Consider the following 25,426-nt stretch of genomic DNA (forward strand, 5'->3'; position numbering starts at 1 on the left):
GGAAAGCTCTAGACTGGGTGTTGCGTGTCAACATCCCCCATGGTGATTTCAGTCTAGTTTTCCTCTGAGACAATGTGCTAAAGGAGGAAATCTACAGTTTGGTTATCTTTAAGAAATTGCATATTGAACTGATTCTTACAGGCATGCACGCATGCGCTCACAAGGTGATACTGCATTACAAATCAGGAACTCTTTGAGAACGGTTTGCTTCTTCTGGTTCTGTTGCTGCAAAATATGCTTGAAGGTTGTGGACCACAGCTGCTGCATTGATCACAGAGGGATCGTACAAGCTGGAGAAAAGGGTTGTATTTCTGGAGTGGCATCTTTCAAAAGCCCACAGCTGAGGTCTCCGTCCAAGAGAATCAGAGAGAAAACAGCACTGTTGACCATGGGATTTTCCTTCAATGTCCTCTTTCTTGGTTGGTATTACTGCAAGAGTACTAGATTTGGAAGGTTCAGTGGCAGGCTGGAAAGAGCAGAGGTACACGACCTCTTTCTGTTGCCCAGCTACTTTTCCACTAATGGATTCATTTCCTTTCCAGGATGGATGCTGATGGGACAGAAGTGGATGGTTAGATGTGAGTATTGGTGGACAAAAGACTATTAATATCGGGACTGATAGTGGAGACAGAATGGGAATTAAATGCTCTTAGCTTCTACAACCACATTGGCATCACTTATCCTGGCAAAATTTATCCTTACAAAATTTATCCTTACTTATCCTTACAAAATTTTCCAGTTCTACCAAACTGTGAAAAAAGGAGGATTTCCTTTCCTCCCTCACTTCTTTCTAAGCTATATGAAACTTGGCTTCCCTGGTGTATGTGGGGGATAATTTTGTAATGAAGGCAAACTCTATTTTCTGCCCTTATTTTTCTCGAGATTCTTCCTTCAAGATCCTCTTCATTCTATTTATATGGCCAAACTAGATGACAAGTACGAGGTGTTTGGATTTAGGGTTGCTTGTTTTTGTTTTAAAGGATTCCCAACATTTCAATGAGCTTCTGTAGCTGGGTTTTTAATTGCAGATAAGCTGCAGCAGTTAGCATGTGATCAGATATATCTCCAACTAAAATGATCTAGATCTAGATAATGCTATAGCTGCCTCAAAGCTGCTGTGAAGACACATCACAAACTAGGCTGTTTTTCCCTTGTCCATTGCCACACTAATTTTTGGTCACATGCGCCATCCCTGTCATACTGAATTGCCAGTTCATTTGCACACGATTCAAACATGAATCATCAACAGCCCTGGGGATTTTATAGTCTCTGCTGGTTTCCGCATATGTCTTCCTTAGGGTGGCCACTTAGATACCACCAAAAAAAGAGGACAACAGAGAATGGAATAACATATACATACACATATAAATTTGCATGGGTGTGAATTTGTAAGTATGAATTGTTTTTCCAGTAGAAATTGAAGATATCCCTATCTTGGAAAAAGACATGGAGGTGACCCACGTGCCTTCTCTGTCTGCTGTTCAGGTGCTAACTCTTGATGGGCAGAGTCAAGGCCTCAACCCTCCTCTCTTTGTGGTTTTTTGAACAGAGGAAACTACTGACTTCTATACTGACGGGACTCCTTATACGAGCAGCGCATAGGAGCTATCCATGCAGGTGAACCTGTTTTGGGGTACAGATCAGCACCACAGATCCCCACTGACATTGGGGTCAACAGTCTCCCATGACTTTAAACTAGATTTGGACTGGGCAGTCCATCAAAGGGAGGACCTCTTCAACTAGAGGACTGCCCCCTGCCAGCTCTCCAAAATAGAAGGCTGTTTTCACCACAGTAGGACACCTTGCCCAGCCTGGGCCCTCCCTGGTGGTTCCAGTCACAGCACAGCCTATTACAGATTTAGCTTGCTTCCACTGCTCTCACAAACTACTTAATTAACGGATTCTTTGGGAGAAAGGGGAGAAAGCTAGTCCCCCTGATCTCTGTCCATCTCTGAGGGTAGCCACCACTCAGTGTATCTCCCTAATGGGAGGGAATCTGCCAGGCTAAATGAGCCCCAGCAGGTTTTTGTCCCACTCAAGCAATCCCTTCTCACAACCACAGACTCGCAGGTCATTCTAATGAATCCACCAGCCCGGGTTTCATTACATTTCCAATCTTGCCCTGCGCATTGCCACAGAACCGCCTTTAACCTCCTTCAGATTCCTCCTTTAAGATCCGGGGCATGGGCAGCAGGCAGCTAAGGTTAGCACACCAGGCCGCAGGCGCATGGTGGAGTCCTGCAGCAAGTTCAACGGGCCTGAAGCAAGAGGCACATTTGTTTAGTGGTCCAGGGTCAAAGCCAGGCAGACAAGAGATCCAAGCAAGCACATTCCGAGATATCACCATCCAAAGGTACAGTCCAAGGGAGGGGGGGGGCAGGTGCCTGGGAATCAGCATCAGACTGGAAGCAGAAAGCAGGGTTCAGCCAAGGCGATGCCAGAGCAGATGGGAGTCCCAAGGAGGGTGTGTGATGCTGTGGCGAAGAGCAGCAGTGCAGGGAGGCCCCTTGCGCTGGTCTCCAGGCCCCCCAGCTGTGCCCTGCAAGCGCCTGCAAAGACGTCCCTGGTTCTGCAGGCGCTTGCAGTGTTGCTCCCGACACTCCCACTGCGCTGAGTTACACTGCCGCAGACGCTCCGCTCTCCAGACCTCATTCTCACGCATTCCTTTCCCCTTTTTCTCATTTAGGCCAAAGGTATCCCAAGCCCACCATCTCTGTGAGCCCGAGTGAGGTGGTTGCCCTGGGGGGACACGTCACTGTCCATTGTAAGAGCCAAGGGTACGCAGGCATGGAATTCTCGCTGTGCAAAGAAGGCTCTGCTTCCGTGGACTGTCGCAGCACCAAGGTGGCAGCGGTGGAAGAGGTTGCATTTTCCATCGTTGATGCCCAACAATCTGACGGTGGGACCTACCGCTGCATATATCATTCCAAATCAGATGAGGGTCCCTGGTGGTCAGATTACAGTGACGAAGTACACATCAATGTAACAGGTGAGGGTCTTACTCAGTCTTTGCATGACATCTTCTCAATGGACACTCAAATGGGGGCGGCGTCCTTTTTCCAAGCCTGTGCGGGGACTGTGCATCAAATGGAAAAGCTACATTGACTAAAATATTGGCTTTTTTTAAGACAGCGAAGGAGAAGCAGCTCTGCTTCCCACACCATGCCAGTGCCCCAGGCTTTAGGGGGGCCCCTGGGCAAAGCACTCTGAAGGGTCCTTCCTTTAGTGAGTCTGCCTTTGTGAGGCTCTGAGGCAGCATCAGGGCTCCCTCTTCTGGCCAGGGACCAGAATAGCAGCCCTGGGGGTTGCAGAACTGGGCCCACAGTCAATTGCAGCCGCCTGGGCTGTTGCGAGCACCACCTGGGAGTCCTGAGGGAAGAGCTATAGAAGAACCGCCTCTTCCCTCCAGATGCTACCTCAGGAATGAAGGTTTTTGATGTGGTTGGTGCTCCCTGTGCCTTCTAGAACCTGTTTGTGGGAACTCTGTTTGTGGGAACTCTGCCTGTCACCTTGCTCCCGCCTCCGCTTCTGGACCCTGCCTGGCTCCCCGGTCTTTGCCTGATCCACCTTCTGCTCTATTCCCGCTTCTCCTCAGCTTGTCTCTCCGGTTTTCGACTCCCGACTGGCTTTGGCTTCCCCTTGCCCTTCAGACTGACTTGCCTTGTCAGCTTTGACCTCTGGACTGCTTGACTGCAATTTGGAAAAGGCCATCTCATATGGATGAGCCACTCCCGATCCCTTTGCACACCGAGTGTGGCACGATAATGCATTAACAGCACTTTAACGCAAAACGTCTATGATTCTGCAGATGCTCCAAGCCAAGTAAAAGCCATGGTGGTCCCCAAGCACATGGCAATCATATGGGCAAGCTGTGCCACAGGCCTTCTTCTGGTTCTCCTTCTGCCAATGCTTGGCTTCTTTTTGTACAGGAAAAAGACAAGAAGTAAGTGGCTCGCTGGGTGTCTTGTTGCCGGATCGGGGCCGGGCGCGTGGGCAGGTGCAGGCTTAACCTGCCGGACACGGCCTGGGGCCGGTGGCCAAAGGGCGACAGCCAAAGGGCAGTGCCGCCGTTTGTGGCCGTTCGTGGCCGTGCGGGGCTGGACTGGGGGGGGACTAGGTCGGTGGGGGGGATTTCTAATTTTGTACTGGGGGGAAAAGGGGGAGTTTTTTATTGTTTTAAAGTTTTTATTGTATTTTAATCTGTTTTATGGAATCGTCCCTGGCCATGCCGACGCTTGAGTTTCCTGGGGAGCGCGGGGGCACCGCCATTGGGGTGGTCATGGGCAATGGACGTTACAGCGCTGGGGGCTTAACGTGTCTGTGTAGAAGAAGGAGGGACAGTTGGCTGACACCTGTCCCTCCTTCTGGTTCTGCCCCCAGCCGGAGGGTGCCAGGTAGTCTTGTCAACCGCCCCTCGGGCCTGACGGTGCTGCTGCTTAACGCCAGGTTGGTCCACAATAAATCTGCCCTCATCCATGACTTGATTGTGGATGAGGGGGCCGACCTGGCTTGCATAACGGAGACCTGGGCGGGAGGGGGGGGATGTCGCCCTCTCTCAAATGTGCCCGCCCGGGTATTTGGTTCAGCACCATCCACGCCTGGAGGGGAGGGGGGGTCACTTTGGTTTACCAAGCCTCCATCTCTCTCACGGGACTTCCGGTCCCTTCGAGGCCAGGGCTGGAGTGTCTCTACTTGGTGTTGGGCGACCGAGACAGATTGGGGATTCTGTTGGTGTACCGTGCACCCTTCTGCCCAACAGTCTCCCTGCCTGAGCTGACAAAGATCGTCTCGGACCTGGTGTTGAGGACCCCCAGGATGTTGGTCCTGGGGGACTTCAATCTCCATGCCGAGACTGGTCTGACCGGGGCGGCTCAGGACTTCATGGACTCCATGACGGCCATGGGGCTGTCTCAACATGTCACCGGCCCGACCCATGAACGTGGAGGCACCCTGGACCTGGTTTTCTCAACGGGGCAGGAAGAGGGTGGTCTGAGGGTGAAGAATTTATGCCTGACACCCCTGTCATGGTCAGATCACTTCTTGGTGAGGTTTGTGCTCAAGAGCAGCCTCTCCCTCTATAAGGGTGCAGACCCGATTGTGTGGGTCCGCCCTCGGAGCCAGATGGATCCGGGTGGATTCCTGAAGGCCCTGGGGGAGTTTCCGGTTGACAGGACTGGTGCTCCTGTCAAGGCCCTGGTTGAACTGTGGAATGGGGAGATGACCAGGGCTGTTGACACGATCGCTCCTAAGCGTTCTCTCCCGCCGGGCAGAGCCCACTCTTCCCCTTGGTATATACCTGAATTGCAGGCGATGAAGCAGGCTGGGAGACGGCTAAAGCATAGGTGGAGGAAATCATGGGATGAATCTGACTGAACACACTTAAGAGCCCATTATCGGGCCTATGCTGTGGCGGTGAGGGCAGCGAAAAAGAAATTCTTCTCCATCTCCATTGCCTCCTCAAAATGCCGTCCGGCGGAGCTTTTTCGAGTGGTGCATGGCCTGGTTTATCCTGGCCCCAAGAAAGATCTGGTTTCAACCTCGAAGGCCTGCTGTGACGACTTTGCCAAGCATTTCAGGGAGAAAATTGCTCAGATTCATCACAAGCTAGACTCTACTAGTGACTCAGAGGTTTTGGGGGAGATACCAATGCCGCCACCTGGTCCAAAATTAATGGATGAATTTCAGTTATTGCGGCCCGATGATGTGGACAAGGTGCTTGGACAAGTACGTTCCACCACTTGCCTATTGGACCCTTGCCCATCTTGGTTAATAAATAACGCCAAGCACGGGATTGGGATCTGGATCTTGGAAGTGGTTAAGGCTTCTCTGAGGGAGGATCAGGTACCTGCCTCTTTAAAGGAGGCGGTAGTCCAACCGGTCCTGAAGAAAGCGTCACTGGATCCAGAGATGGCCACTAATTATAGACCAGTGGCCAACATCCCGTTTTTGGGCAAGGTGTTGGAGCGGGTGGTGGCGGGACAACTCCAAGCACTCTTGGATGAAACTGATTATCTGGACCCATTTCAGTCCGGCTTCAGACCCAGGTACGGTACTGAATCTGCTCTGGTCGCCCTGTATGATGACCTGTGCAGGGAGAAGGACAGGGGGAGTGCGTCCCTGTTGGTTCTTCTGGACCTCTCAGCAGCTTTCGATACCATCAACCATGGTATCCTTCTGGATAGGCTAGCGGGATTGGAGGTCAGAGGCACTGCTTTGCAGTGGTTCCGCTCTTATCTCAATGACCGTTTCCAGAAGGTGGTGCTGGGGGACTATGGCTCTGCGCCATGGCAGCTATGCCATGGAGTACCGCAGGGGTCCATTTTGTCCCCTTTGCTGTTTAACGTCTACATGAAACCGCTGGGAGTGGTCATCAGGAGGTGTGGGCTGCGGAACCATCAGTACGCTGATGATACCCAGCTCTACCTCTCATTTTCCACCAATCCAGGTGAGGCAGTGGCTGTGCTGAACTGGTGCCTGGCTGAGGTAGTGGGCTGGATGAGGGCCAATAAACTGAAGCTCAATCCAGACAAGACGGAGGTCCTGTTGGTTGGCGGATCGGGCTTCAGTGAGGGTGAATTGAACCTAGTCCTGAATGGGGTTGCACTCCCTCTTAGGGACAAGGTCCGCAGCTTGGGAGTGCTCCTCGACCCGGAGCTTTCACTGGAAGCTCAGGTGACAGCAGCAGCAAGGAGCGCTTTCCTTCAGCTTCGGCTGATCCATCAGCTGCGCCCCTACCTGGAGTACGACTGCCTGGCGACAGTGACACATGCGTTGGTGACTTCCCACCTTGACTTCTGCAACACGCTCTACGTGGGGCTACCCTTGAAGATGGTCCGGATACTTCAGTTGGTTCAGAATAAAGCTGCCAGGCTGTTGACGGGGACTGGGCGTTATGCTCACATGACTCCAGTCCTCCGTCAGCTTCACTGGCTTCCCATTGAAGTCCGGGCCCAATTCAAGGTTTTGGTGATCACTTATAAAGCCCTAAACGGATTGGGTCCTGGCTACCTGAAGGAGCGCTTACGTCCATATATGCCCGCCCTGAAATCAGCGGGAGAGGCCCTTTTCCGGGAACCTTCCGTGAAGGAAATTAGGAGGATAAGTACTCGGAGGAGGGCTTTCTCTGTGGTGGTGCCCAATCTATGGAATGCGCTCCCCAGAGAGGTCCGCCTGGCACCGTCGTTATTTGTTTTTCGGCACCAGGCGAAGACCTTTTCATTCAAGCATCATTTTAATTGTTAATGTTATTTTTATTTTAAAGTTTTTTGGCCAGGGCGACTTATTTTATACAGTTACATGTATTTTATATTGTTATTTATGTATTTTAATTTATTTATTTGTAAGCCGCCCCGAGGCTTCGGCAAATGGGGCGGCCTAGAAATTTTCTAAATAATAATAATAATAATAATAATAATAATAATAATAATCAAGTCTGCATAGCTGAGACAGTATAGTCTTTGCCAGGGGACTGCACCAACTCATGTTTCTTGTGAGAGGAGTTTGGTGGAAAGACCTCCTGGGCAGAAGTTGGTCCTATGTTCCCATGGTTCCATGTCAGAGAATGAAGCCTTCTTTTAAAACAATAACAACAGGAGGAGGGAGGGAGGATATCATCCCTATAGTTGTAATAATTCGCTTGAAAGTTTTGGAGAAAATATCAGTGTAGTGGAAGTTCAAAAGCAAGGGAATAACCTGAGCTTGGGGAATGGGCATTTCATTGCCTTGCATAGTGCTTCTCTCAATGTCTAGAAGAACTACAGATGTGTGAGGAATGTGGGTTGGACGTGGGAATCCATCAGATTTACTCAGCTCAGCTCAGCTCAGCTCCCAAGACTCTGGCCAATTTTCATTCTTCCCCAAGTCTGCTTGCACCAAGAATGCATGTGGGCATCTGGCAGGAAGTGAGCTCAAGCAGAATTCTGCTCCCACACACATGACGTATGGGTGTTGCTTCATGCAAAGAGTTGTGTGCGTAGTGTATTTTGTACAAAGAATTATATACTTTGTGTGCGTTGCACAAAGAACCCTCTAGCACTTCTGAGTGTCCACAGACTTGATCTCAGCTCAGCTCAGCTCACTTTCTGGCCAGGGCCAAGCATGGTGAAGTCAAGTGACTGCAAGAGAACCAGATTCTGGTCTGATCTTTGCACCCTTACGAGGAACCAGATTAAAAAGAAAATGGGCATGGCACGCATATTGGTCTAAGTTATGTAGAAATGAAGGGAAGAATGTTGCTTATCTTCATGCAGATGTTTCTAGTCTTATGCAGCACAGCAGAGACAAAGCAAGGGCAGCTCTTAGGAGTTCTGTGGGGAGGAGGTCACAGCTCTAATGTTTAAAAGACTTCATAAAGAAATTCATGGAGTCTCTTTGATCCCCAGGCTCCGTGGCCAGTGAAAGAACAAAACCAGCAGATGCGGTAAGAGATTATCCTACAAATAAATGCCTGGACCATGACTAGGTCCTCAGATCCTTGAGCCTTATCTAGACATGTCACTGCTTGAAAGCATCCTCTTCACAGGGAATGATCCGAACTGTAGAAAGCCAGTGCCGCTGTGGGTCATGCACTGAACACTTCCTGATGGATCACTAGAGAGCACTCTGGGTAGCATGTTGGAACTTGAGCCACAATGCCAGTACGGTGTCTTCTGAGCTGGTTGGCAATTTAGAGCCCAATTTGAAGTCCTAGTGTTGGCCTTTCAAAATCTAAGCCACCCAGGGGCAGATTGCCTTAAGAGTTGTCTCCATGCATATCAATCTACCCAAACTGAGATGATCTAGAAGGCCAGGTCCACGTTCACCTGCCTGAACATGGGGGACCTCACACCAGAAGAAGGGAATACTCTGCTATAAATTCTCCCGGCCAGTGCCTGGCTTCTTCAGGTATAATTTGAATTTGTTTTGTATCTGCCCCTGTCCTCCATATTGTTTTGTGCTTTCTATCATGTTTTATTTATTCCAGATTATTTTATGTCCTCTTTAATGGCCCAAGTGTATGCTTTCTTCACTGCCTTGTTGAAAGTTCTAGGAAAGGAGGGATGTAAAATTTGAAAATAAAAAAAGAAAGCAAGGGGTTAGGGCCACACACTTCTAGGATTAAATTGAAAAGTACTGCAGCCCATTCTGTGTTCTATGAAGGCTACACTGAAAGATCTAAGTGCCTAGTTCTCAGGGTGGAAAATGGTTCAGTCTAGTACCATCAGTCGCAATAAGGACTTGGTTAGCACTGAATCCCCTCGGGAAGATACCATTATGATATAGCCCTGTGTGGGCAGTTCTGCTTGACAACCCCTCTTAGCAGTGCATAATTTTCAAAGTGGAGCTAGAGCACCAGATTGACTGTGGTCAACCGGTTGTCCTTCTGCCCTGTTTCTGATCTATCATTAGGAATGGTTCAGCTATTCCAGAGTAACATCCTTATGGATTGTAAGTATGCTGGACATTGTAGGAGAGCTTCAGCTGCAGCTTCAGCAATGAAATGGAGGAGGAGGAGGAGGAGGCATCCTAATGCTAACTGCCTAACATCTTAATTGCCTACTTCCTTTCTTTGCCCTCTGTAGCTGATAGATCCCCAAACTGGAGCAGATCTTGATGAAGTCCCCTATGCTGAACCACCATTCGCTGAAGACCAAACGAGCAGCCAGTTCTGAAAGAGCCTCCGAATCTTGCGTCGTTGCATCACTGGCTGAAAGCAGGACCAGGGAGAGCCAAGAGGCAGGGCCTCTTGGACACAGCAGTGCCCCTGGTACTTCAGCATCCCCCTGAGCTGTGTTTAAGGCTGGCTTGAGCAAGCCAGAACTGCTTATTTCTGTGCACAAACATACTTACTCAACATTGTGGAAATAAAACATTTGGAGAAGCCAGTTGTCCTATGGAAGGGACACTGAGCCAAAGCTGTCCAAACACCCAGAGAATGACAGTTGAGATCACCTCATAATTTGGGCTGATGGTCAATATGCAATTGAAGAACTGAAACTTTTGTGGTACTGTTAGTCAGTGGTAGTGATTTTCTTGGAGGAGGTGTCCAAGCAAAACAATCCATTAGTCCATATGGCTTGTGTCTGGGCTGCATATTGGATCTGTTTTGTTCCCATTTTCCCAGCTTCATATTTTTTCCATACTCTGTTCAAGTTGCTGACCCAGCTTTTCAAAGCCCTCAGTGGCCTGTGACCAAAGTAACCCAGGAGTGACCTCTTCCTCTGTGAAGTTACCTGGTAACCGAGGAACAGCTGGTAAAGCCCCTCGTGTTCCTTTTCCACCCCAGAAGTGCACTTGGGGGGACACAAGAGGGGATGGGCCCTCCAACAGCCTCTTGGAATGATGCCATGTTGCGAGGCTTTGTGTGTGTGCTTTTAAACAGGATCTGTGACACTGTTTTTGGTCTGCTGCTGATGAAACAACAAATTTTGTTATGATTTCTGCTTTCCTTTGTAAAATATTGGCCTTGATTTCATCATACATAGGAGGGCAGGACATAAATGTCCATATTAGAAAATGAAAACTACTAAAGATAGGCTAAAGAAATCCTATCCATATTATTGCTTTCAAGTATCAGATGCATTAATACTTTAATTTGACTGTTTTTCTTCTTAGGACCATCAGTCACTTTGAGCACCATTTTTTGGGTAGAAAAGCAGGGTATAAATTAAATAATGCCAATTACTTGTTCAATGTTTAGATTGTTGTAGGTATTCAAAGTAGGAATCGGGGGGGGGGGAATCTAGATGTGATCACCTGCCATTTGTAAACCTCCCATATCCCCCCCTTGCTTCCTCCACCTGTTTTCTCACTGTATAAAATCTGTTTCAGAGGAACAGCTGGAGAAGCTGCATAATCTCCTTTCATTGTTAACATCAAGGGCCTTCCAGGCTGGACGCAGCCACAGTCTCTGAGCGGCACAAGACAAGACGCAGCAGGATTTGGAGCTCTGTTCGCTGCACTCTGAGGAAGCGGCTGTTCCTCAGAATGGGGCACTGGAACCAAGGCAGCTCCCTGGAGCGTGGCCACCTCTGCTTTGCAGCAGCGGAGGCAGTAAATATGGTTTCAAGTCTAAATGTTAGGCAATATTTGCCACTATCATAGCAAAGTGGTGGTCCCAAGACCTGGTGCAGAATATGCCCAGCGGAATGCAAGAGCCGGTGCTGATGGCCTTCGGAGGAGGGGGGTTCCTCAGAAGGAGGCACTCCATCTGAGGGGGAGGCGTGGGGAGCTGGCGATCATCTCCCCTCCTCTTCCTGCTCAGCACTGGATGCAGAATTAGGCCTCTCTCTCTCTTCTTGGCTGGCTTGTCCCTTGAGTGAACCCTGTAGTTGGTTTGTGCCTGACACTTTAAGAGACAGGAACATGTGCTGCAGGTCCATCACTTTCTCTGCTTTTACAGAGCAATCCTGTGTCTGTCAGGTTATTCAGAGCTCCATCTCTGGCCTTGGGAGCTCACTCCAACACCCAAGGCAGGATCCCAAGCCTAGAACACCCTCCCCGCCACTCCGTGCAGCTGTGCCAGCTGCTTCTCCAAGTTTCCTGGGTGGTCCAGGTCCCACTCCAAGGCAGGACATTTCGACAGCTGAAAGTTGCCTTCCCAGTGCTTTGCAGGAAAAGACCAGTGTAGAGATGACCTTTGTCTCCATGCTCCTTCCTCCCTGCATAGAACGGCCACCGTCTTTTGAATCCAGCAGGAATCCAGTACAAACACACACACACACACAAACACACAGAGCACTTCAGAGCAAGCAAACAACTGCTGTCTACCAAGCGACCTGCAACTTATCTGTATCTTACCTACAACTGTGGCTGAGAGCCGAGTCAGTTCTGCTATGGTGGCTTCTCAGATGATATAAATAGAAGTGAGGCATTTTACGTCCCCTCGCAGCTGCACACTAACAATACTGAGCATTGCATATGGCTTTCTGGACAGCCGAGTGTCAGAAGCGATGCCTGAACCTAGCCGTCCAGGCAGAGACACTTCCAGACAGGGAACGAAACCTCCCTGTTGGACTCAGAGCAGGACGCTGGACCTTAGAGGAACCCCAGATGCCCCCTGTGCTCACTGCACACTTCCTGGTCCGGGGCCCCTCGGGCAGGGGCCGGGCAGGGCCCCGCATCCCAGCTGCAGCCGCTGAGAGGAAGCAAGCCCCCATGTTGCCGCAGCACAGCAGGACCCACAGCCATGGCGCCTTCTTGAGAAGTGTGTTCCTTTCACCCCAGGGCGCTCAAGCCGCTCTACCGCTGCAGAGGAAATGGCCTACTTCTGGGGGAGTGTGGCGCCCATGCATGAATTTTCCACCAAGTCGTTCCTTTCCTCAAGTGATGAGAAAGCGCAAAAGTACAAAACGAGCTGCTTCCCCACTGCCTTCCCTGCTTTGTTGGTGGGAAGCCATTATGTGCTTCTTCTCCTTGATGCTGGGAGCCATCATGGTGAAAAACTGGGGAAGAAGGCCCGATCCTCCACCAGCGAGGGCAGAAGGTGGAATACCAAAGAGAAAGGGGATCTCTCTTGAATGCTGACAGAGGGTTACATTACAGTCCTCAGATGTCTTCCCAAAAGAGGGACCCACCGTGTTGCAGGAGGCTCCCCCACATGAAAGTCTATAAAGTGTTGCAGCCTAAACATTGGCAGTGCCCCTGAGATGGTCAGCTATCTCCATGTGTGACAGGACTTGTTCCAGTGTTTGGGAGAATACACTGTAGGCCGATGAGGGGATGGGAAAAAAGGCCTACTTGTGTCCAATTGAGGGAGGGCAAATACAGACAAACAGATTCTTTCAAAATTGGACACAGTTGATTGATTGATTTCTAACAAAAATAGTATATTTTAAGTAGTGATGATGAGCATAAAGCAGCAAAAATGAATTTTGATTCCTGTGGGTGTTGCAAATTCCGGCTTCAATCAGAAAGAGGATGTGGCTGGCCAGGCTGCCTACAAATACCCAGCCACAGTCTCAGGTAATAACGCAACTGCACTTCAGGAGCAAGCACTGTGTGGTGGTGCACCATAGTCCAGTGGAAACGGTGGCCCAAACCTGAGATGTTCTGCCAGGAACTGCCGAGCTGAGGGACTAGGACACGGCTGGCTGCAACGTCCTCGCGATGGGGTGGTCCTCCCTCGGCCTCTTCGTCCTTGGTTGGTATGATGGGAGGAAGGGCCCTGGGACCACGGGGCGGGCGGTGGGGGGAGGAAGGTGAGGGGAGGAAGACACGGTCTCCGTTCCTGGTGCTGAACCGCCTCGCAACTAACGGAATCATCTTTCCAGGCTGGTGGCTGACCAGGCAGAGATGGGCAGCCAGTGGTGAGTATCCAGTCACCAGAATATGAGTCGTCGTGCTGCTGGGTGGGGAAACGCTGGGAATTCTTGCTGCCTCCCACCCCCAGGAAATCTGCTTTTCTTACACCTTCCCACAGACCCTCTCCTGTTTTGCAGCAGGCAAGATTCTTGGCCTCAAGCCAATTCATCTGGTGCAACCGCTGAGCAATAATGCCGGCAACCGGATCCTGATCTTTCCTGTCTCTTTTTGCATGTGAGATCCCACAGACCCTCTCTGCTAACATTCGGTGCTAGGGAAATTCCACGCCCCGCACCGCCTTATTGTGCCCTTGAGAGAAGGAGATCTTTAGGTGTTTCCATGAGGTACAGGCATTGGGACCGGGGGTGGGGGGTATGTCTGTCTCCTGCAAGTGAAAGGGAGCCCTGCCCTGCTGGCCCACGATCAGGGCCGGTCCTGACAGAAGGCAGAGTGAGGCCGCCACACCGGGTGGCAAGCGACATTCAGGGCCAGTCCTGCTGCTTCGACCTGCGGAAGGGCAGGGGGGCATCTTGTCCTTCGCCTCAAGCAGCCACCTCTCTGGAGTCCACCCTGCCTCCAGTGCTGCTCTCGCTGTGGACACAGGCAGTGGAGTTTCCGAAGTCCTTGGCCTCTCAGTTTCTATGGGATGAGTCACGGGGAAAGGCCGACTTTGCTGCCTTCCTCCTTTTGCTCCAGTTCATGCAGGGTCCCCACTAAAGTTGCTTGCTGAGCAGAAGTTAAAGGAATTGGGAGGAAGTGACATCATCTCCACTCCTTTGGCTAAAAAGACAGATCCGGTCCTGCCCCGTGGAAACTCTGCATGGTGGAGATTTGCTCCCCAGTCGAAACTGGCAGATAGTTCCCAGCTGAACTCTTGCAGGTCCTTTGCTTTCCACATCGGTCGTGTTCTCTTTCTCCTGCAGGGGAAGTTTACCCCAAGCCGTCCATCTCCGTGAGCCCCAGTGTGGTGGTACCTTTGCGGGGGAACTGCACCATCCTCTGCAAAGGCCAAAAGCTCCCTCAAGTGGAATTCATTCTGGCCAAATTAAAGTCAGAACAGATTTGGACCGTCAGCACGGTACTTTCAGAGGCATATGAGGTTTCATTCCCCGTTGCTGCGAGCACACATGTAACAGCAGGGACTTACATGTGCATGTACAGATCAAGAATATACCCTTTGCAGCAATCCTCACATTATAGTGACCCTGTAAAGATCTATGTCAGAGGTGAGTACGTGACACTCTTTGCCTGATATTTTCAGAAATGGCTATAAAATGCATGCTGCATTTCCAAGATCAGCAAATCAAAGGCCATCTTTTAACGTGCTTTATGCAAGGCTTGGGCATTCCTGGCAACAGTCCCAAGCGATTCAGCCAGACCCAGGCCAAGTCTTGCGCTGGGATTCAGCAGCGCATGCGGTCTCAAGAACGGGCTCTCTTCTGGAATACTCCAAATCCTCCGTGACATACGTGGGACTTGCCAAACAGCAGGCTCAGCACCTTTGGAAGAGGTCTTGACTTTCAGGCAAATTCAGAGATCAGATGTCGGCTGCTTTGAGAGCAGAGCTGAGGAGCTCTCTTGGGGGTTCAACATCCCTACAGTCAGGATGTTGGACACTGAGGCTGATGCACAGTTTGGGTCCTTTCAGAGCCTCGCTGATGACCGGGGGGCCCTCCTGTAAGGCAGGTGGAGCTGGAGCCAGCAGGAAACAGCCTCAGCTCTCATCTTGCACTGGCAGCAGTTCTGGCCTTGGGATCTCATCCACCTTTGGCAGGTTGCAGGGAGACAGCCTTAAACATGGAGGCTTTCCGCATTCCCTGTCTCATCCCCGCTCTGAGGGCTTTAATCACTTCCTGAAGACCTTAGTCTTGCTGAATGTTGATTTATTTCTTTGAGTAAATGCTTAATTGCCATGACGTCTTTGCAAAAAGCTCAAGGGGGTTTGCATAGTCTTCCTCCTCTCCGATTCATCCTCACAACAAGAATCAGTGACTGGCCAAACTCATCCGGGCAGCTTCACGATCAAGAGGGCCTGGAACCACATCTCCTGAATCCCACTCCACCACTCCAACCAGTACACTGCACCGCACTGATGAACCTTGCAGATACTGGAGATCTTACAGTTGCTACAGTTCTTTAAGTTCTGTCGGTGCACACAAATCTCCTTTTTAACAGAACAGGCTGTTTTTATATTCCACATTAAAATCTCACTTGCTCTTTCTCATCCAGAACAGAAACATCGCAAGCCCAACATCTTGGTAAGCAGTGAAGAGGTTCCCGTGGGGGGAAATCTCAAGATCTCCTGTAGGAATGAAGAGCATCGATACGCAGTATTCTCCCTCATCAAAGAAGGGGCTCCAGATGTTCTGCAAACCCTGAGAGCAGATAGGGATGGAGCAATATTTCCCATTACCGCTGCCAAAGAATCTGATGGGGGCATCTATTGGTGCGACTATTGCTCTCCTCACAGCCCTGATCATCGATGCTCATATTTCAGTGACAAAGTATACGTCCACCTAACAGGTGAGGACCTGGGTTGGTTCTCGTGTCCTGCTTTCACAAAGGCCACTCCATTACATGTTCTGTCTCTACATTGTCCGTTAGACTAGCAGTTCCCAGCCTTTTTTTTTTTCACTGACCACTTGACAATGACAAAGAGTTTCAGTCAACAACTAATACTTTTTTCTTACTATTCTTCCAATAGAAATGCATAGATTTTAGTACAGTGGTACCTTGGCTCACAAACTTAATCCGTTCCAGGACTCTGGTCGTGACCCAAATTGGTTGTGAGCCAAGTTAAATTTCCCCATAAGGTTCAATGTAAATAAAGTTAATCCGTTTTGTAACTATTTTCTTTTTATCAGAAAAATGTGAAGCAACCTGACAACAACAAAGATCGCAGCTCTCTCTTCCCCCCACCCCCGGAGCACTAGTGCGGCCATCTGCCCGCCCCTCCAGCACAACCGCCCGCGCCCGTCATCCCAGCATGCTGGGGGGGCAGAGGAATGGCGCCATCACAGGCACTCTGAGGGGGGGAGAGGGGCGCGATTATGTTGGGGGGGGATGGCCGAGTTGTGTTCCTGCCACCCCCCCCCCCACCCCCAGCATGATAGTGGCCATCTTCCCACTCGGGGGGTGGGAGGTGCGGAGATGGTCGCAATCACAGTCGCCACCCAATGCGAACCCAACGCAAACCCAATGTGGAGTTCGCGACCTGAGTCAAAATTTTAAAGAAATATTTGTTTGTGACCTAATTTGGTCGTGAACTGTGGCATTTGTGAGCCGAGGTACCACTGGACTTGCATTCTTCCCTTTCTCATTCAGTCAGTGCGCTTCTAGATGAACGACAAAGACAGTATCCTATCTTCACAAAGGAGATACTTCTGGCTTAGCATTTTTCTTCTCTAGTCCATACATCAGAGTAGCAATTCACAATTTTTTTTCCCTCTTGTCTTCCTTCTACAATCAATTCTTTCTTAACTTCATTTATATCTTGTTTTTCTATCAACAGTAATAACACCATTCTTGGTGACATTTCTAGATCTATTTTTAAAATTTCTCCAATGTCTTCCTTCTTATTCTACAAATCAAATCCCATGCATAACTCAGATTTTCATACTCACATTCCTGCCATTCTAATACAGTCAGTGTGCTTTTCGATTAAAGGAAAGGAAAAGGAAACAACATTCATTTATTCAATACTAGTATCTTTTTAAAAAAGCCTTAAGAAATACCATGGGTTTTTGGTTCTCTTTTAGACATAATCTGGTAACCATATGATGTTATCAATATTGTTGACTCTGGGCAATGCCTCACTGGTCTCTTTGAGGCCATTTTGGTGGAGTCCAGATGATCAGTCCGTGTCATCAGGAGAAATAAATCGCATGCAGAACCAAGTACATCTGTCCTTAACAGCTTTGCAGCCTCCATGTGGATGAGCCTAATGCAACAGGAGGACCTGCAGTGGCTCTTGGGTCAAGCTGCAGAACCTCTGCATCAGACAAATATACAAATAATTTTAGTTCCTGACTTTTGTCATGCATCAGTGTTATTTGCATCATCCGGAATGTTGCTTTGCGCATTCCAGAAATGTCTCTGTAGGTGAATCCAGCTGGGTAGGAGCATGAACGTCTGTTTCTGTCCCCCTGTTTCTCCTCCTGTCAGATCCCAATCTCCGCAAGCCCTCCATGCAACTGCAGCGGAAGGGTCAGCTCGCTCTCGATGCCGAGGTCACAATCCGCTGCCGGGGGCCAGAGAAGGCTCTGAGGTTCTCCCTCCTCAGATCAAAGCAGATCAAAGCATCACAGTTGGCAGAACCAGACAGCAGGGTGGCCACGTTTCGTATCTTCATGGGCACTTGGAAGGATGCAGGAGGCTACACTTGCCGATACCACCACAAAGAACATCCCTTTGTATGGTCAAACCAGAGTAACCCAGTGGAGCTGATTCTGAGAGGTGAGGAGCTCACTCTGGAGTTCTGCATTCCTCCACCTTGCTTGGGGAATGCGCCTGAGATGTTTGGCTGACAAAACTGGAGCTCTCCCTTAGGACCAGAGTGGTATTGTCAGGAGTGGCAGAAGAGAACTTCAAAGTCCATAAGCAAAGCTTTACCAAAAAATAATAATAATTCTTCATTAGGTGACAATATGCCACCAGTACTGATTCCGGCACATTCCCTCCTTCTTCATGGTCTTTTCCCCGCTTACTCCTAGATCCCGGACTGCCCAGACCCTCCATCCAGGTCAGGCCCAGCGGCCAGCCTGCTCTCAGCATGAACGTCACCATCGAGTGCCAGGGGCCAGAGAAGGGTCTGCATTTTATTCTGCTGAAATCCAGGGAACGGAAAGCATCACAGTGGGCAGAGGAAGACAGAAGCACAGCCGAGTTCCCTCTCTCCCTGATGAGCCCGGAGGATGCAGGGACCTACGCATGTCAGTATCATCGCAAAGGAAAGCGCTTTTTGTTGTCCGAGCCAAGCGACCCTGTTGAGCTGCGTCTGAGAGGTGAGCGGCTTGCTTTGCTATCTTCCCATCAGCCCAGGCCACCTGAGAGGGGAGTGCAACCCGTCTGGTCTTACCTGTGGGTGCCGCTTCAGGGAGCAACGTCACAGAATCGTAGAGTCGTAGAATCGTAGGCTAGGAGAGTGGGAAGGGGGCAGGGCACCAGTCGGTCCAAGCCACTCTCCATTGCAGAAGTACTTCCCACCAGAGGGCTGTCCAGCTGCATCTGGGATGCCTCTAGGGCGGGAGGCCCCACCATCTCCCTCGGGAATTGGTTCTACTGTTGTCTGCCCCAACAGTCAGGAATTTCTTCCTGATGTTCGGCCAGAGCTTGGCTTCCTCTTATTTGAGGAGGAAGCACTTGGGAAGGTGATTTCCCCACTCCTCGGCAACGGAGCTGTGAAGTTGGCAGGGTGCTGCTCCAGAAGCTGCAGCCAGCAGCTGCCCTGCCCTCTTCCTGTCCACTGGACAGACTGCCAGAGGCACTGCAGGCACAGGGGGTTCCTGCCAAGTCCCAACCGCTCCCTGAGCTCACCTGGGGAAACAGGAGAGCAAGGAGTGGCCCATGGGAGTGAGCAGCCGCCTGGCCTCTTGCTCTGTGCACTGACTCTTCTCTCTCGGACATTTGCAGCTGGCCTGTCTTCCGAGACCAGCATCCGCCTGGGAGTGGCCGCTCTGGTCCTGCTTGTCCTGCTGCTGATCGTGGCTGAGGCTGGGTGCAGATGCAGGAAGGGGCAGCTTTGAGCCCTCCTGATGGACCCATGGACCTCCCCCAAATAATCAGCAAGCCCAGAAGAGAGCATTGGGCTCACTCTAGCTCCTGCGGTGGAAAATGAAATTATGCCCCATCCAATCATTCTATGGAATCAGTTGGCACAGCAAAAAACACAGCAAAATTACAAACATTTCCAGTGTATTTTGTCTACAGACTTTCCAGACTGCAATGGCTCCCCTCCAGGGTTTCCCTGCTGCTTTTGCAGTTTAAGGGGATGTGCTGGAATCTCTCCAGGGTTTTCACCCTTTCCCAAATAAGCCTGCTAGAAAGAGTTCTGCTGTGGAAGAGTACCATGCAGCTCATATTTCTAGGCTTCAGACTGTGGTCTTGCAGTTGTACTTCTCAGTGGTTTGTGGTGGTTCTAGGGCCTTTTCCTCAAAATGTCGAATAAACGCACAAGCCCCAAACATCGCCCAACCCTGCCCTAAAAAATCCAGCACCAACTTGGAAGCTCAGGCACCAGAATGAAAAAGATACGAATGTACTTGGAAATGTTGGGGTGCAATGAGGTAAGTAAGTATAGCAGAAGATGCAGAAGATGAAGCGGAGAAAGAGAGGACACAAGGCGTCAAGCTGAAAGGACAGGGTTCAACTTCGATGTGGAGTTAAAACTTCAGAACGTCCCGAGCAACCCTTCTTCCACGTTTTCAGTGGCCGCTCCCCGTCGATCAGCTGAGCAGAGGGCTGAAGCCATGCCCCTTCCTCCTCGGCTGAGCTGCTTCCCCCCAAACAGCGGAGTGGGGGGGCGGGGGGGTCCGTGGTGAGTGGGGCGGGGGGTCCTCGGGCTGCATGACTGCGCCAGGAGGCCGCAGGCTGCCCTGCTCTGATTGAGGGTGCCCCCTGCGGCTGCCAGGTCTGGAAGGGGAGCAACAGGTCTCTCTTGCCGCCACGCCTGGGCCGGGGATGATGGGGGCCTCAGCAGAGCACAGGCGGGCCAGCGAGGGAAAGGCAGGGCGGGTACCGGCAAGGCATGGCAGGGCTGGAGGGAGGCCGAGGCCGAGGGCCACGCAGGCAAGCGGAAGCCCCAGGCGGGCAAGGTCCGCGAGCCCAAGGGGCAGGTCCCTGACCGGGCAGGGGCAGGCAGGGGCTGGTGGGAGGCAGGGCCGGGTCGGGAGGAGGACGCAGCCGCTGGCAAGGCCTGCGGCGGCACTGAGCGGCCTGGGGAGGCCTTCGGGGCCCCAGCGGTGCCGCGTGGATACATGGGCGCCCATCTGTGCAGGCCTTCGGGTGAGCTCCTCAGCCAGCAGGCGCTTGACGGTTAAAACGGGCTGCTTGTCCCCGGGGAGCTGCATCGTGGTTTCAGAAACTGGCCAACAGAACCGAGGCAGAGCTGACAGGGTGTGCAGAGGTTGGGGTGAGGCCTTTGAGAGGGCAGAGAGGGCAGGGGTGAAGTTTGGCTGGGATCGAAGATGCTCAGAGGTGCCCTGGCCAGCCCTTCTCTCAAGCAGTCCCCAGAGCGGCTACCTAATTTCTTTGCAGGGAGGACAAGCACTCCTTCCGACGGAGGCCTGCGCGTCTCCAAGTTCAGTGCCTGGGGCCAGCTGCGCTGGTTGGCGCTGGCAGCCTGATACCGCCTCCTGTACTCCATCTTAGGAGTGAGGCAGAATGCGGGTCCCCGTGCAGGCGACTGCCTTCTCCCCGTTACCCTTCCTGCCGATGAAGAGGCCTGGAGAAGTTACTGCCTTGCTAAGTACTGTGATTATTTCTCCCCAAAAGGCTACCCTTTAGCAATCATTTAAAATATACGTGTGTCACAAACAAAATAAATCAATTGGCCCACCACATGTCTGGACTTGAATTAATGTGTGCAAGAAGTTTGCTCCTACCTGTGGCGAGAATCTATGCATCAAATGCACACTCGCACGCACACGCACACAGAGAGAGCGCTCTTCAGAGCAAGCAAACAACTGCTGTCTACCAAGCGACCTGCAACTTACCTGTATCTTACCTACAACTGTGGCTGAGAGCCGAGTCAGTTCTGCTATGGTGGCTTCTCAGATGATATAAATAGAAGTGAGGCGTTTTACGTCCCCTCGCAGCTGCACACTAACAATACTGAGCATTGCATATGGCTTTCTGGACAGGCGAGTGTCAGAAGCGATGCCTGAACCTAGCCATCCAGGCAGAGACACTTCCAGACAGGGAACGAAACCTCCCTGTTGGGCTCAGAGCAGGACGCTGGACCTTAGAGGAACCCCAGACGCCCCCTGTGCTCACTGCACACTTCCTGGTCCGGGGCCCCTCGGGCAGGGGCCGGGCAGGGCCCCGCATCCCAGCTGCAGCCACGGAGAGGAAGCAAGCCCCCATGTTGCCGCAGCACAGCAGGGCCCACAGCCATGGCGCCTTCTTGAGAAGTGTGTTCCTTTCACCCCAGGGCGCTCAAGCCGCTCTACCGCTGCAGCAGAAATGGCCTGCGCTCAAAACTTTGGATATGACCACAAACATTTGAAATGATCCCCTTTTGCTTCTGAAAGTTGTGCTTTCGTTGTTGTTCTTCTCTCTATCTATCTACATATCTATTACATTTGTAAACCACATCAATATTCCTGTATGGGAATGTCTGGTTGGTGAACAATTAAAACCAATAGAAACCAATGAAATAGATTATTAACTAGCATTATTTTAAGGGAGAGTAGGCTGAAAGTCAGTGGCTGGCCCACACTCACACACTGCACACCCAGATCTCCCAAGCCCCGCCCATCTCTCTCATGGCTGCACCAGCCTCCCCTGCTGTTGACTCGCCTCCTGCAAGGGTGGATGGATCCATCGGCAGGAAGAGGCGGTTTGGTCCTCTGGTCCCCACTCCAGGATCAAGTGCTCTCCCTGGCCTTGGCTCAGGGAATCCAAGCTATTCTGTGGCCCCTCGGATGCTGCCTGGAGGCCAAGACCTGCTGTCTCTGTGTGCTAGGCATGACTAAATGAAAGGCAAGGGAGATCCTGACTTCTGAGAGGTGTCTTCCCACTGGCTTTGGAGGCGTCTTTATGGAAGCAATGCCTTCCACTGGCTTTGCAGAAGGAGCCAAGCATCCTTCCCACAAGGTTTGCCCCAGGCAGTTTCCACTGGGCAGCACAAGGTGATGGTGTGGCGAACGGCAGACCTGCAAGCACTTACGGAACACCTGTCGCAAATGCTGGCGCCATCTTGGAAAATCCCAGATTTTCTTCACCCGAAGGGAAAAGCTGCAAAACTTGGGAGGGTGTCGTGCATGAAGCTCCAACCGAAACAGTGACTCACGAGGAGACCTTGCACTTGGCACCCAGTGCCCAAGAGTCGACCCCACAACCCAATGCAGGGACGGCTGGACCACGTCTTCCCCTGAGCCCCAGCCCGGTGAGCAAACGCCTGGACCTTTATCAGAGACTGAGAGTCGTGAGAGAGAGGGAGCGGCAAGTTCTACTCAGAAGGAGGCAGAGCAAACTGTCTCCTCCCCACCCCCCCCCACGCTGATCCCCCTGAGCCAGAAACAGAAGACACAATAGGTGTCGTAGATTTCTCAAAAGCCGAGAACAGACGTCTTTTACGCAGATTGAACAACTACAAAGTAGACAGCGTAGGAGGGAAGGAAGGCGTGACTTGGGAGAATGATCCCACGTGGGCTCAGAGAAGCCATTATAGGGCTGACATCTGCTTAGCAAGGACCGCTATTAGGGAACTTCTCTATAGAATTGTAAATCTTGCAGACAATTCACATTAAAGGACTTTAGTTTTATTACTCTACGGAGAGTGGAATGTTTATATAACGGGCCCTCGACACAGGGGCCCTGGAAGGAGTGATCTGGAAAAGGCCTCAGGAAATCCCACTGCTGGTGGATCATGAGTGCATACGGAAGGCCTTCCGTGGAACAGCTTTTCGCTGCTTTGCCTCCAGCATTATTCACGGCTTATATTAATCACAGTTTTGCAGATATTACTAACGTGAGCCTGTTGCATATGCAGTGGTGCCTCGGCTCACGAACGCCTCAGCGCAGGTCGCGAACTCCACATCGGCTGATGATTGTGAGAACGCAAACCTGCCCTGTACGGATGCAGTTGGGGTCGTGCTGGGTGGGGGAGATAGCGGAAATCGTGCTGGGGGTGGGGAGATGGCCAGGACCGCTCCCGTCGGCCCCCCAAGAGTGCCCATCCCCCCATCCCCGAGCACGATCATGGCCATCTCAACACCCCAGCACGATCGATGGGGGTTGGGGGAGAGATGGCCACGGTCTTTGTTGTTCTTTGTCACTTTGCTTCAAATTTTTGTGAGTAAGAAAAAAAAATATTCGCAGAACGGATTAACCTTATTTACATTGATCCTCATGGGGAAATTTGACTTGGCTCATGACCAATTTGGGTCACAACAAGCATCCTGGAACGGATTAAGTTTGTGAGCCAAGGTATCATTGTATATTGTAAATATTGTTATTATTATTATTAATATTATTATTATTATTACATTTCTATGCCGCCCCTTGCCGAAACCTCGGGGCGGCTTACAACACAATAAAATACATTGAAATACAATAGAACATAATAAATTACCATTAAATACAAAAATACAAAAAATACACTGAGTTACAAATATAAAATTAAAATTATCAGTATAAAATAAGTCAATAAAAATATAGGAGGAGAAAGAGAAGGAAGAAGAAGTTGCCCTGGCCAGATCATATGTTTTAACAATTAAAATGATGTTTAAATAAAAAGGTCTTTACCTGGCGCCGAAAAACCAGTAACGACGGTGCCAGGCGGACCTCTTTGTGGAGTGAATTCCATAGGTTGGGTGCCACCGCAGAGAAAGCCCTCCTCCGAGTACTTACTCTCCTAATTTCTTTCATGGAGGGTTCCCGGAGAAGGGACTCTCCCGCAGATCTCAAAGGTCGGTCGGGCATATACGGACGTAAGCGCTCGTTCAGGTAGCCAGGACCCACGCCGTTTAGGGCTTTATAGGTCATAATCAACACCTTGAATTGGGCCCGGGCTTCAATGGGAAGCCAGTGAAGCTGACGGAGGACTGGAGTCATGTGAGCATAACGCCCCATCCCCGTCAGCAACCTGGCAGCTCTGTTTTGCACCAATTGAAGTGTTCGGACTGTCTTCAGGGGAAGCCCCACGTAAAGCGCGTTACAGAAGTCTAGGCGGGAAGTCACCAGCGCGTGTGTCACCATCGCCAGGCAGTCGTACTCCAGGTAGGGGCGCAGCTGATTAATCGGCCGAAGCTGAAGGAAGGCATTCCTCGCCACCGCTGTCACCTGAGCTTCCAAAGAAAGCTCCGGGTCGAGGAGCATTCCTAAGCTGCGGACCTTATCCCTAAGAGGGAGTGTTGCACCATTCAGGACCAGGTCAAATCCACCCTCTCCGAAACCCGATCCGCCAACCAACAGGACCTCCGTCTTGTCTGGGTTGAGTTTCAGTTTATTGGCCCTCATCCATTCCCTTACCTCGGCCAAGCACCGGTTCAGCACAGCCACTGCCTCACCTGGATTAGTGGAAAACGAGAGGTAGAGCTGGGTATCATCAGCGTATTGATGATTCCGCAGCCCACACCTCCTGATGACCTCTCCCAGCAGTTTCATATAGATGTTAAATAGCAGAGGGGATAGAATGGAGCCCTGTGGTACTCCATGGCATAACTGCCATGATGTAGAGACATGGTCCCCCGGCACTACCTTCTGGAATCGACCGTTGAGATAGGAGCGGAACCACTGCAAAGCAGTGCCTCCAACCCCCAATCCCGCAAGCCTATCCAGAAGGATACCATGGTCGATGGTATCGAAAGCCGCCGAGAGGTCCAGAAGAACCAACAGGGATGTACTCCCCCTGTCCTTCTCCCTGCACAGGTCATCGTACAGGGCGACCAAGGCAGATTCAGTACTATACCCGGGTCTGAAGCCGGACTGAAAAGGATCCAGATAATCAGTTTCATCCAAGAGTGCTTGGAGTTGTCCCGCCACCACTCGCTCCAACACCTTGCCCAGAAACGGGATGTTGGCCACAGGTCTATAGTTAGTGGCCATCTCTGGATCTAGTGACGCTTTCTTCAGGACCGGTCGTATTACCGCCTCCTTTAAAGGGGCAGGCACTCGACCCTCCCTCAGAGAAGCGTTAACCACTTCCAAGATCCAGGTCCCAATCCCGTGCTTGGAGTTATTTATTAACCAAGACGGGCAAGGATCCAATGGGCAAGTGGTGGGACGTACTCGTCCAAGCACCTTGTCCACATCATCGGGCCACAATAATTGAAATTCCTCCAATAATTTTGGACCGGACGGTAGCACTGGCGACTCCTCAGAGACCTCTGATTCATTAGTGGAGTCCAGCTCGTGACGAATCTGAGCGATTTTCTCCCTGAAATGCCTGGCAAAGTCGTCACAGCGGGCCTTTGAGGGTGGC

General features: G+C 51.0%; 1 protein-coding gene across 1 annotated transcript; it reads left to right on the forward strand.

Annotated features, from left to right (window-relative positions):
- The first annotated feature begins 369 nt into the window (after nucleotides 1-369).
- LOC123032086 (leukocyte immunoglobulin-like receptor subfamily A member 6) lies at nucleotides 370-19,186 on the forward strand. Its single transcript, XM_044447711.1, has 10 exons — nucleotides 370-419; nucleotides 543-578; nucleotides 2,687-3,067; nucleotides 11,915-12,184; nucleotides 13,137-13,286; nucleotides 14,205-14,507; nucleotides 15,511-15,804; nucleotides 17,446-17,736; nucleotides 17,994-18,284; nucleotides 18,913-19,186. Exons 1-10 carry the CDS (start codon nucleotides 389-391, stop codon nucleotides 19,023-19,025), a joined length of 2,160 nt encoding a protein of 719 aa, XP_044303646.1. The 5' UTR covers nucleotides 370-388; the 3' UTR covers nucleotides 19,026-19,186.
- Nucleotides 19,187-25,426: the final 6,240 nt, after the last annotated feature.

The sequence above is a fragment of the Varanus komodoensis genome, unplaced genomic scaffold (genome assembly GCF_004798865.1).
Source record: "Varanus komodoensis strain SLA01 unplaced genomic scaffold, ASM479886v1 scaffold53, whole genome shotgun sequence".
Classification (NCBI taxonomy): domain Eukaryota; kingdom Metazoa; phylum Chordata; class Lepidosauria; order Squamata; family Varanidae; genus Varanus; species Varanus komodoensis.

What these genes read in the sequence shown, in the direction of transcription:
- LOC123032086 (XM_044447711.1), top strand. Translation starts at nt 389, where the DNA reads ATGGGATTTTCCTTCAATGTCCTCTTTCTTG. An exon ending in GGCGTCCTTTTTCCAAGCCT is followed by an intron (nt 3,068 to 11,914) that starts GTGCGGGGACTG and finishes CTTTCTGGACAG; the next exon opens with CCGAGTGTCAGAAGCGATGC. An exon ending in TGTTGAGCTGCGTCTGAGAG is followed by an intron (nt 18,285 to 18,912) that starts GTGAGCGGCTTG and finishes GGACATTTGCAG; the next exon opens with CTGGCCTGTCTTCCGAGACC.